Source organism: Vicia villosa, linkage group LG1, assembly GCF_029867415.1.
Source record: "Vicia villosa cultivar HV-30 ecotype Madison, WI linkage group LG1, Vvil1.0, whole genome shotgun sequence".
Lineage (NCBI taxonomy): Eukaryota > Viridiplantae > Streptophyta > Magnoliopsida > Fabales > Fabaceae > Vicia > Vicia villosa.
Genome location: NC_081180.1, coordinates 143,478,322 through 143,488,474, shown reverse-complemented (window position 1 = coordinate 143,488,474; position 10,153 = coordinate 143,478,322). Strand labels below are relative to the sequence as shown.

The following is a 10,153-nucleotide window of genomic DNA, read 5'->3' as shown; positions in this document are numbered from 1 at the left end:
TAGAAATGATCAAGAAATATTTTTTGTATTATGAGAATAACCACAATTTCAAAAGAGTTTCATTTTACCTTGATAGTGTGTGCATCATTTGTAACCCTTTTGAGCCTTGCAAAAAAATTTGAATGAATTAATCCAAAGTCAACAAATTGTTAAGTAGACCGCTTAGTAATTTTGTTCTTGATCAAAGAAAGTCAATATTAATTCATTCTAAATTTTCTTGTTTGTAAACACTTAACCCATTTATAAATTAACCTTGTAGAAGAGCATGTTCTTGTTTAAATAGACATAAATGTTGAAAGTTGGGGAGCGCGTTTCATTTGAGAAAAGAAAAAATCTGGTGGTATAGTGAGTTCTTTGAAAAGAAAGAAAATAAGACTTGAGAACAAAAAGGAAGGGATGCACTATGAGAAAGAAAACAAAGGATGGAAAATTTTGTCCTCTTTCTAGAGTCAAAATCAATCAGCCATTATTTGTTTCCAATTAAGTGATTTTAGCAGTCACTGTCCTGATACCACCAGTCTACCAAATATCCACCATCAGATTCAAAAGTCATCAATAGTACAGGTTCATCATCAGAATCTCCTCTTTCTATATTTGCTTATTGTGACTTCCTTTCCTTGTTTGACCAACAGTCAGAAGCAAAGTGGTCAAACTTATTACAGTTGTAACACTGAACCTTTCTCTTGTCTCTTGTGATGTTTCTTCTCATCAGAGTTGGAGGCTTCTAACTTCTAAGAACCACCATCTATCTTCTTGGCCTCTGGCCAATACTACTTCTGATTCTTCTTATCTGAAGACGCTTTCAGAGCTTGCTCTATCTCTCTTTCAGAGTTTCTCTCAGTCAGACGCAACTTTTGTGCCTCTAAAATACGTGCAACACTTCAATTCTCATAGAGCTGGGATTTTTAGAATGTTCAATTGCTACAACAAAGTAATCAAACTAAGGAGTTAGTGATCTCAATACCTTCTCAACATTAACTTGTTCAGAGAGCGTTTCTTCGCAAGCCTTCGTCTCATTGGTGATCATAATCACTCTGGAGATGTAATATGGTACCTTCTCATTGTTTTTCATGTTGAGATTCTCATACTACTTACATAGACTATGAAGCTTCACCTTCTTCACTGATGCATCATTGCTGTAACACCGTACTAGTGTGCCACGCAACATTCTTCGTCATTGAATCGGCGATCTTCTCAAACTTATTTGTATCCACACACTCATGGATATAGAACAACGCCTCATGATCCTTCTTCCTCGTTTCTCTTTGCGCGTTTCTTTGCACTTCAGATATATTTGCTGCAACCGGCGTGTAATCATCAATGGCGAGATCAAGAACATCTTGAGCGCCAAACAACACATGCACCTGAATCATCCACTAATTTTAGTTTTGTCCATCATATACTAAAAGCTTTGTGTTCAAGCTACCGTTTCCTTCATTCATCTTTGCTCTTGTGCAAATTCACTCAAATATCCCCCACGCTCGTGTTTCCCAAGAATTAATAAATGTGATTCTGTTTCAATTTTGATATTCAATTCACTATGAATTGAATGTGTAGGAATCAATCACACATGCCTCTCATACACTCGTATTCCCTGTGAATCTAACCAGAGCTTTAAATACTAATTGTTAGTGCACGAGATTGAAGATGAAGATGAAGAAGAGAGAGAATTGTAATTAAGTTTCTCTTTCAAACTGAAAGCGGTAGCAAAGTGAATTCTATTCCAAACTAAAATTTGAGTTAAGTATTTATACCACCGTAAACAACTATACAAAACTCAAATTAAATTGAAATGAAAATGTTGAAATGTTAAATTTAAGATTACACTTCAACATAGTAGAGACAACATTAACTTGATAGTTATAACACTCAAGTTCAATATGCATCCAAACTCTCAACGTGAATCCATCTACAAAGTAGGTAAGGATGGTGTATTGAATGTCAACCCCATAGCATTGAGTCTCCAATGAGCTAAAACCTAATTCTTAATGGCATAAGCAGTTAAACTAAACTTTCACCCTACATTATTTCAATATCCCTTTTCAAACAATAACTTTTCAATAGATCAATTAAATAATAATGTTAAGAATAATGATTCACAAAAGGCCAGATGGGTTCTAAACAAAACCTCCCTAACTACTTCAGTGGTCGAATGTACATGCAGTCATGATATAGAAGGTTTGCATTATATGATTGACTCAAATCGCTTTTTAGTTTCTTGCAATGACCGTGCATCACCATTAGGAAAGGGTTCCTTGCATTATAAGTAATTTGAATGACTTAGTTGTTTCCAATTTTCTAATGCAAACACATAAACTTTTATCTGTTTTCTATTATTCTAATGACATAATTTTTTCCTTAAAGAGATGAAAACAACAAGAGAAGCAGCTAACGATATCATGAGGCAAAGCCTCAAATTTCATATTTTAAGTTAGTTTTTATAAAGGTAAAAATCAGTTTCCTAGATAATATCCAAACATATTGATTTAAACATCAATGGCAACTTGAAGGTAAATATCACCGCTTATACCATGCTCTTTTTCCAGTAAAGATTACAGTCTGCATCTATTTTATGTATATGAGTTTGAGCAAAATGGTTTGTTGCTTAATAAAGACAAGACTGTAAAGAATAGAAGCAGATGCATTGGGACCATTTACATATGTAAGAATAGCAGCAAATATTCATTCTGTGCTGTCACTGTGAACATATATATATCATCATCGTTTGAGAGGTGTAAGTAATTAAGAATTGGAAACCATGCATGGTGATGAATGTCACCCTTACGTGTCCCTCCTTCACCCTTCTCCCATCCCTATAAATAACCACACCGCAGGTTCTTCACTTCATCAATCTCATTAGTTCACAATGGCCAAACACTTTCTATTTTCCTTCTTCTTGCTGCTCTTCACGAGTGCGTGCTTAGCACATCACTCTGAGTTAGATAGGTTCAACCAATGCCAGCTTGACAGTATCAATGCATTGGAACCAGATCACCGTGTTGAGTCAGAAGCTGGTCTCACTGAAACATGGAACCCCAATCACCCTGAACTACAATGTGCTGGCGTAACTCTTATCCGACGCACCATTGATCCTAATGGCCTTCACTTGCCTTCTTATTCACCATCCCCACAGTTGATTTTCATCATCCAAGGTTATTACTTATTATATGATCAAATATTTATTATTTGCTAAATATTCTATGCATTTGTTGAACTGTTTTGTAACTGATTAATGTTTTTTCTTCTATATAGGGAAGGGAGTACTTGGGCTTGCAGTTCCTGGTTGTCCCGAATCTTATGAAGAACCACGCTCACAATCTAGACAGAAACAACAACAACGTGACAGCCACCAGAAGATTCGACGCTTCTCTAAAGGTGATGTCATTGCCATTCCACCTGGAATTCCATACTGGACCTATAACCACGGTGATGAACCTCTTGTTGCCATTAGTCTTCTCGACACTTCCAACACTCTAAACCAGCTCGATTCAACCCCCAGAGTAAGTAACTGTTACATTATCCAAATTTTGCAGAGAATTATAAACTTTTGTAACGTATTATATTTTCTACTCAATTAATTATATGTAAATATGTGTTTGCAGGTATTCTATCTTGGCGGAAACCCAGAGGCAGAGTTCCCCGAAACACAGGAACAAGAACGACCAAGACGCGTAGTACCTTTTGGACGTAGAGGTGGACAGAAGCAACAACAGGAGGAGTCCGAGGAACAAAACGAAGGTAATAGCGTGTTGAGTGGCTTCGGTGCAGAGTTTTTAGCACAATCACTCAACACCAATGAGCATACAGCCAAGAGACTTCGATCTCCACAAGACAAAAGGGGTCAAATCGTAAAAGTAGAGGACGGTCTTGACATTATCAGTCCTGAGTTGCAAGAAGAAGAACAACAACAAAGTCACAGTAAAAGAGAGGAGGAAGATGAGGATGAAGAAGAACGAGAACAAAGGCACCACAAACATAGCGAAAAAGAAGAGGAGGATGAGGATGAATCTCGCAGCCATGAGACTCGTCGAAAGTGGAAAAAACACACCGAAGAGAAGAAACGAGAATCACACGGACAAGGAGAAGAAAAAGAACAGGTAGAGGAAGAAGAAAAGGAGGAAGAGGAAGAAGTACATAGGGAACACAGCAAAGGAAGTAAGAATGGTTTGGAAGAAACTATTTGCACTACAAAGATTCGTGAAAACATCGCTCGCCCTTCACGTGCTGATCTCTACAACCCGCGTGCTGGTCGCATCAGCACTGTTAACAGTTTAACCCTCCCAATCCTCCGCAATTTACGCCTCAGTGCAGAATATGTTCTTCTCTACAGGGTATGCATAGTACTAGTAATTTTTTAACCAATGTGTATATTTCCATAATATGATTAATGTGTATATTTCTATGCAGAATGGTATATATGCTCCACACTGGAACATCAACGCCAACAGCCTCTTGTACGTGATTAGAGGACAGGGAAGAGTTAGAATAGTGAACAGTCAAGGAAATCCAGTGTTCGACGACAAAGTGAGAAAGGGACAATTGGTGGTGGTGCCACAAAACTTTGTGGTGGCTGAACAGGCAGGAGATGAAGAAGCTTTTGAGTATGTAGTGTTCAAGACAAATGATAGAGCTGCTGTTAGCCATGTAAAACAGGTGTTTAGGGCCACTCCTGCTGAGGTTCTTGCAAATGCTTTCGGACTTCGAAAGAGTGAAGCTGCTCAAATTAAGTATAATGGAAATCGTGGCTCGTTGGTTCAGCCTCAATCTCAATAAACTCATGCAATGCAATGTCGAGGTGGCCATCTTTTGTAACAAAATAATAATAAAATAAATTTTGGATGTGCTGTACTGAAGAACTTGAGTTTTAAAAATATTAATAAAGTTATGGCCTTGTGACATTTCTCATCCTGATCTTAATCTAAACTGGTATGCATATATGTTTAAGTGCAATAATATTGTTTCGATATCACTTTTCATACAGGAATTTTTCAAGAGATCAATTAAATAATAATGATGCACAGCTAGGCCCTGTGGCTTCAAAACAAAATCTCCACTGGTTCCATCAATGGTCGAATTTCTTTGAAGACATGATAGAGAAACTTTGCATTCCGTGAAGTACTTATTTATACATCTCATCCATCTACTTCAATGAGAATTCTGATATTTATCAATCAAAAGTAACCACCACACCAATTTATTAAATAGTTAAGTGTTTGCTTAAAAGCACTTATGTGGTAAAGTATCGAAACAATTAAGTGCTCTCCAATAACAAGTTTTGTGATCTGTTATATTTATTACCAATATTTCTACAACTACTTTCATTGTAATGCTAGGAACAAGACTAGACCAGAACAAACCCTTCCATCACCGTAACAGCTTTCCCGCGCAAAAACACTCTTTGTTTCTGCTCATCAAAATGAAGATCGAGAATTCCTCCTCTAGCTGATGCCTGCACAAATGTAAACCACATATTAGTACAACAATGACATAGATAATCCCAATGAAAATCAACGAAAAGATAGTAATAATAGTGATACCTGATAAGCCCTTAAATCAAACTTTCCCAGCTTCTTGCTCCAATAGGGTACCAAACCACAGTGTGCACTTCCAGTAACAGGATCCTGAATTGTGTTAAAAAAACTCGAAATCTGAACCTTACTTTACTTAGATTTTCAGTGTTCATCACATCATTCATTGCATGGTTAAGGAGACATTATCAATTCAACTAAAGGAACATTATAATCATAGTTTTTAGTCACTTACCTCATTGATTCCACATTTTGGACTGAAATATCGACTGTAGAAGTCAAATCCTGACTCTGGAGGAGCAATCCCAGTAAGAATTATTCCCATTCCAGGACATTTAACAATCACATCAAGTTTTGGCTGTACTTCTGTCACATTTTTTCCAGATGCGACAACAACCTACGAGAAGTAATAAGATTAATAAGGTTGAATGAGCATAAATTGAACGAACTAATATCAATAAATACGGAAGAGAGAAGATATAGGATTTACAATTAAATTATCTCCATTTTGTGTCTTCTTTATATCAATGATTGAAGCACCATTCAATGCCGAAGAAATGAGTGAAGTGTCATCGGAGTTGGATTCTGTGGTAGGATCTGCAGGAAAATCCAGTTCAATATAAAATCCAACCGGAGCTTCACCATTCTGCGAGTTCGGTATACCGGTAGCATCCGTTGAAGGGATCTTTTTGACGGTTAAAATTCCAGATAGTGTCTCAAATTCAATAACATTGTTATGGACCAAACCAGATGAAAAAAGTATGTGGGAAGCTGCTAATGTGGCATGACCACAAAGTTTAACCTGCATTATAATAGGATCCAAATGATATTAATAATAGTAATAAGCCATGTTTAAGATAATTGAAAGCTAGATCCTAACCTCAGTAGTAGGAGTGAACCATCTGAGACCAAAACGAGGAACATAAGTACCATGAATTGGAGTCAAGAAACATGTCTCAGAAATATTGAATTCAGCAGCTAATGATTGCAACCATTCATCGTCTCTGTCTTGTTCTAATAAACACACCGCTGCTGGGTTTCCTTTGAAAGCTGAATCTGTGAATGCATCCACCTGTGTATCTCATCACTCAGGTTCATATGCACCACAACAACTATTTTTCATAACAAAAAAACATTTAATAGTCGAACAAATGAACACGCATACCACGTAGTACTTCACAGGTTTCTTTGCCATTGATGATATTACTGGTTGTAGAACTGGTCAAAGCCCTTGTTAGGTGAGTTTAGACTATGGACCAGGTTCTCACAATTTGTAAAGCGAGAGTATTGATTCCACATAAACAAGATAAAACAAATGTATTGTTCAATAGTTGTTACGGTTTTATATCATTGGTCAATGGCTCTTAAAGTTTTAAATCATTTCCCATGAGACAATTTGATCTTACCTATCAGAAGTATCGTCGTGGTACTTCGATGCTAAAGTAAGTACGAGAGCAGGGAGAGCAAATACAGAAAAGGTGATATAGAATGTGTTGAATAAACTTTAATATTATGTTAAATGAGTTTTTATTAATAAGTTAGTGGAAAAACAGAGAGTCTCTTGTAGTTGGAAGGTCAAGAGATAGTGGCATATTAAGAGTATTTATTTGCTTTAATTTCTTATTATACCAGAAGTCTTTTAGGTCATTATAAAGACTTGTTTGTATTTTCATTTTCAACAAGAAAGTAAAAAGTGCAATTTTAAAGCAAGTCTTCCACCAGTGGAAGTATACTGTTAAAAATGTCCAAAATTGTTACAACTGCAAAATAGAAGTAGCAGTCAGTTTTTTACAAATTGGTATCAGAGCTAATGGCGAATACGATGAGTCAAATGCCGCTACCACGATTAACGAAGACGAATTACGAAAACTAGAGTATCCAAATGAAAGCTCTTCTTGGATCTCTAGATTCGTGGGAGACAGTCGAAACTGGTTTCACAGAACCAGATAATACCGGAGGGTATACAGCAGCTCAAACCAAGGCGTTGAAAGAGACGCGTTTGAAGGATAAGACGGCACTGTACATCTTGTTCCGAGCTGTTGATGAATTAGGCTTTGAAAAGATTGCAGGTGCAACGACTTCGAAACAAGCATGAGACACGTTAGAAAAAGTATAAAAGGAGCTGACCGAGTCAAGCAAGTTCGTCTTCAAACTCTTCGAGAGAACTGGAGAGAATGAAGATGAAGGAGTCGGAAAATGTATCAAAATACATCACGCGTTTGCAAACAGTGGTGAATAAACTCAATCGAAATGGAGAAACGATGACCGATGCTCGTATTGTCGAAAAGATTCCCAGATCTTTAACTGATAACTTTAAGAATGTTGTGTGCGCGATAGAAGAGCCGAAGGACCTTGCAACACTCACAGTCGAAGAGCTAGCTGGTTCTCTCAAGGCACACGAACAACGTAAGATCAAAAAGAAGGAGGAGACAAACGACGAAGCAGTTCAGACCAAGGAGTCCACCAAAGACGAAAAGGTGCTCTTTTCTCAAAACTTTCGAGGAAGAGGACATGGCCGTGGAGGTCGTGACAGTGGTCGAAGTGGTCAAGGCAGCAACTTTGAGAGAGGACAGTCGAGCCAGCAAAATTGGCGTGGCAGAGGACGTGGTCAAAGAGGTGGTCGATCGAACTACTCCAACATCGAATGTTGCAAATGTAACAAACATGGTCATTATGCAAAGGATTGCAACTCCTACAAATGCTATAACTGTGATAAAATGGGACATCTTGCAAAAGATTGTCGAGTCGAAAAGAAGGTAGAAGAAACAACCAATCTAGCTTTGGAAGCCGAAGCGAATGAAGGCTTTCTGCTGATGACTAAAAAAGAAGTATACGCGAATAATGATAATATGTGGTATCTTGACTCAGGGGCAAGTAACCATATGTGTGGTCTGTTGAAGCAGTAGAGCGGCAAGCAACAAAAGTTTTGGAAGTATTCATCCGGGAATTATCGTGTCCACAGAGATCGGTGAGAAGAACTGCCGTTCGACTATCTCGTATTCTAAGTTTCATGAATTGGGTGCGGAAAGTAAATGCGGGAAAAGTAAATAAAAGCAGATAAACAATCTCAATAGTCTAAGAGAAATAGTTATGGAATTGCATTTCGTTCTACCCGTCGAATACTTAAATCTGAAGATCTATCGCTCGACACTCACAATACGCATCAACATCACCGGGCATCACTCGAGATGCCACATCGGTGCCCATGTCTGCAACACCCACGAAAGCTCAACCGTACTATTCACATCAGTGATTTCTCCACCGACACAAACAACACGGAGGCATTAAACTCGATACCCACTACGATTGTTAGTCCTAAATCCATGTCTGCAACCTCGAAACTAACAGTTATCATTCCTAATCAAGATCTATGGTGTCCATGTCTGCAACAACACAAATCCAGAGCATTTAAGCAAAAAGATCAAGAACAACAACAATGATGATTTGTAAAGCGAATATATAAACGATCCCAAGATCCACAAATATACATACAATAAGAGTAGAAACATACATACAACACCCACCATTGGAATGAAACAAAGGGAAGAGAGAAGATGAACCGGAAAGATCTCACCGGTACAATGAAATCGAGTCAGATCCATGATCAATCCACATGACGTTGCACCCAATGGTATTTCCTAAGCCTCTAAACTACCAAAAAAGGATCAGAGCTCAACTTGTCAAGAAGAGGTGATAAAAAACCTAAAAAATCTGTTATTAACTATTTATACAAAACTGAGTTTGGCAGTGGGCGCGACGTGCCCTACTTCAGTGCGACGCGCCCTGTATAAATTTACCAAACCGCCCTAGCGCGCGACGCGCCCTAATCCGGCGCGACGCGCCCTAACTTCTGCCAGCTTATGTTCTTCAAACTCAAAGAGGGCGCGACGCGCCCTACAGCGCGCGAAGCGCCCTGCACCAGAACAGCAGAATTATTTCCTCTTTGCTCTCGCAGCCGTGTCTTCGACACTTTATTCCTCCAGGCTCCAAAAACGCAAGAATACCTACAAAAATACAACAAAACTATCAAACGGTATAAAAGTGTATGAAAATACATCTATTCACAAAGTATACGTATTTACACAAAAACGGGGAATTATTCATACGGTATTAACAAAAAGCATTGATAAGTGCCACTATTTACATACACAAAATAACTACAATTTGGCACTTAACAACTCTCCCCAACTAGAATCTGTTTGTCCTCAAACAGGGCTAAACACTCAAATCGCAAAAGTAAAAATCCAAAGAATCAAGAATCAACAAAGTTTAGAAAAACGAAACAATTGTACGGTTCAAACAAAAACTTACGAACAAAGTAAACACTTACCACTATCCTACAACGACAACATGAAAATGAAACGATTCCTAAGTACAAAAATCATACAAAACATTCTAAACAAAAACAAGCTCAATCACGAATCACGTCTAGCAAAAACTCATCGGTAGATGAAAAACACAGAAAGGTGAGGACTTTGAACACTCATCCAACAATCTTGCAAACAATAGACAAAATTATGCGTTCATCTAAAAATAGTATTGAAAATGCAACGACACGAATCACAAGGGCTTTCAAGGTTGTAATGTGGCTCGATTAACAAACAAGTGATAAGTCCTAAAGCTAA

General features: G+C 37.9%; 2 protein-coding genes across 2 annotated transcripts; one reads left to right on the top strand and one right to left on the bottom strand.

The window, feature by feature from the left end:
- The first annotated feature begins 2,829 nt into the window (after positions 1-2,829).
- On the top strand, positions 2,830-4,905 carry LOC131644378 (legumin B-like). Its single transcript, XM_058914863.1, has 4 exons — positions 2,830-3,152; positions 3,253-3,500; positions 3,603-4,331; positions 4,408-4,905. The coding sequence occupies exons 1-4, from the start codon at positions 2,867-2,869 to the stop codon at positions 4,771-4,773; spliced, it is 1,629 nt and encodes a 542-aa protein (XP_058770846.1). The 5' UTR covers positions 2,830-2,866; the 3' UTR covers positions 4,774-4,905.
- A 258-nt stretch (positions 4,906-5,163) lies between these two features.
- LOC131644379 (uncharacterized) lies at positions 5,164-6,850 on the bottom strand. Its single transcript, XM_058914864.1, has 6 exons — positions 6,694-6,850; positions 6,409-6,600; positions 6,019-6,330; positions 5,764-5,925; positions 5,538-5,621; positions 5,164-5,449 (listed from the first exon to the last, which is right to left on the bottom strand). The coding sequence occupies exons 1-6, from the start codon at positions 6,721-6,723 to the stop codon at positions 5,342-5,344; spliced, it is 888 nt and encodes a 295-aa protein (XP_058770847.1). The 5' UTR covers positions 6,724-6,850; the 3' UTR covers positions 5,164-5,341.
- Positions 6,851-10,153: the final 3,303 nt, after the last annotated feature.